Source organism: Pteropus alecto, unplaced genomic scaffold (genome assembly GCF_000325575.1).
Source record: "Pteropus alecto unplaced genomic scaffold, ASM32557v1 scaffold134, whole genome shotgun sequence".
In the NCBI taxonomy this organism is placed as follows: Eukaryota; Metazoa; Chordata; class Mammalia; order Chiroptera; family Pteropodidae; genus Pteropus; species Pteropus alecto.
This window is the reverse complement of record NW_006436283.1, coordinates 478210-480082: the sequence shown is the minus strand read 5'-3', so window position 1 is coordinate 480082 and position 1873 is coordinate 478210. Positions and strand designations below refer to the sequence as shown.

Sequence of the window (1873 nt, the reverse complement as noted above, 5' to 3'; positions counted from 1 at the left end):
CTTAGCCTTTATTGCTGGGTGGTTCTTGTGTACATTTCCGTACTACTCCTCTGCCTGATTTTAGCGCAGTGCACTTGATGGCCTTCTCTTTTATTTCAAGTGTTTTTTGAGGAATCTTTGCCTGCCTAGGGTCATGCAGATAATCTCCCCCTTTGTTCCAGAAGCTCAATTGATGACTGACTTAGCCAGTTGTATGCAGGCCCACAGCCCGTCCTGAGTCACTTTGTGCAGGCCGGGAGGCTGGGGATCAATGCTCATTTTCCCCACGTGGCTACGTGGAGATTGCGGGCTCTTCCCTCTTTGCCACGTGCGTTTTCCCACTGAACCCTGAAAGTCAACAGATACTATTTTTGCAGTCTGAACAGACGGTATTTTTAAAACATGCAAGAGAAATAAATTGGGAGAAAGGACCCTGGGTAAGCGAGGCCCCCTGCTCATTCACAGATGAAAAGGTGAGGCCTGGGGAGGACTCCTGGCTCCATCTACGGCTGACCCGCCCTCGGGGGCTGCCCTACTGTGCCCCGATTTTCGGAAACGTCTGGTCAGCCCCAGAGGCCTTTGGGCCTGCTTTGAGGCCCAGGGCGAGGTGCTGCTGGGACATGTGGTTCCCTGGTCCCCCTGGATGACTGGGAAGTGAGGCAGAGCGGTAAAATCCTGAACAGAGAGTCCCTAAGGTGAGCCCTGTCCCTCTGCAGCCCCCTCCCCAACCCGGTGCAAACTGCCTTCACTCGGGCTCGTGGGAATGGGAGGGGGTGCCTGATCCATATCATGAACGGGCATCTTCTCCTGCAGGACAAGCTTGCTGCCCACAGATGCCCCCGCCCCGTGCACAGATGCAGCACGCCCCAGCCCCTATCCCAGCGTGAGGCGGCAGAGATGGCCCTGAGCCTGGAGCTGACGAGCAGGGTCCCCACGCTGGCTACCACGGGCAGCCCCCTGCCCGAGCCGCCTGGAGGCTCCAACGCATCCCTCAACAGCTCGTGGGCCAGCCCGACGGAGCCCAGCACCCTGGAGGACATGGTGGCCACGGGTGCCATCGGGGTGGTGCTCTTGGCCATGGGCGCGGTGGGCGTGGCCGGCAACGTGTACACCCTGGTGGTGGTGTGCCGCTCCCTGCGCGCCGCGGCCTCCATGTACGTCTACATCATCAACCTGGCGCTGGCCGACCTGCTCTACCTGTTCAGCATCCCCTTCATCGTGGCCACCTACGTTACCAAGCAGTGGCACTTCGGAGACGTGGGCTGCCGCGTGCTCTTCAGCCTAGACTTCCTGACCATGCACGCCAGCATCTTCACCCTGACGGTCATGAGCAGCGAGCGCTACGCCGCGGTGCTGAGGCCGCTGGACGCCGTGCAGCGCTCCAAAGGCTACCGCAAGGTGCTGGTGCTGGGCACGTGGCTGCTGGCGCTGCTGCTGGCGCTGCCCATGATGCTGGCCATTCGGCTGGTCCGCAGGGGCCACAAGAGCCTCTGCCTGCCGGTCTGGGGCCAGAGCGCCCACCGCGCCTACCTGACGCTGCTCTTCGGCACCAGCATCGTGGGCCCCGGCCTGGTCATCGGCCTGCTTTACGCGCGGCTGGCCCGGGCCTACTGGCGGTCGCAGCGCGCCTCCTTCCCGCGGACGCGGCGGCTGCCGGACCCCAGGGTGCTCTACCTCACCCTGGGCGTCGTGCTGCTCTTCTGGGGCTGCTTCCTGCCCTTCTGGCTGTGGCAGCTGCTGGCCCAGCACCGCGGAGCCCTGTCGCTCTCGCCGCGCACGGCGCGCCTGGTCAACTACCTGACCGCCTGTCTCACCTACGGCAACAGCTGCGCCAACCCCTTCCTCTACACGCTGCTCACCAAGAGCCACCGCGAGTACCGCCAGCGCGCGCCCC

The 1873-nt window shown here is 63.1% G+C and overlaps 1 protein-coding gene across 1 annotated transcript in view; it reads left to right on the top strand.

Annotated features, from left to right (window-relative positions):
* Positions 1-850: 850 nt before the first annotated feature.
* UTS2R (urotensin 2 receptor) overlaps positions 851-1873 on the top strand; it is a 1541-nt gene continuing 518 nt past the window's right edge. The window contains exon 1 of the mRNA XM_015589572.1: positions 851-1862. Coding sequence (XP_015445058.1) covers positions 877-1862 — 986 coding nt within the window. The 5' untranslated portion in view covers positions 851-876. The remainder of the gene's footprint in view (positions 1863-1873) is intronic.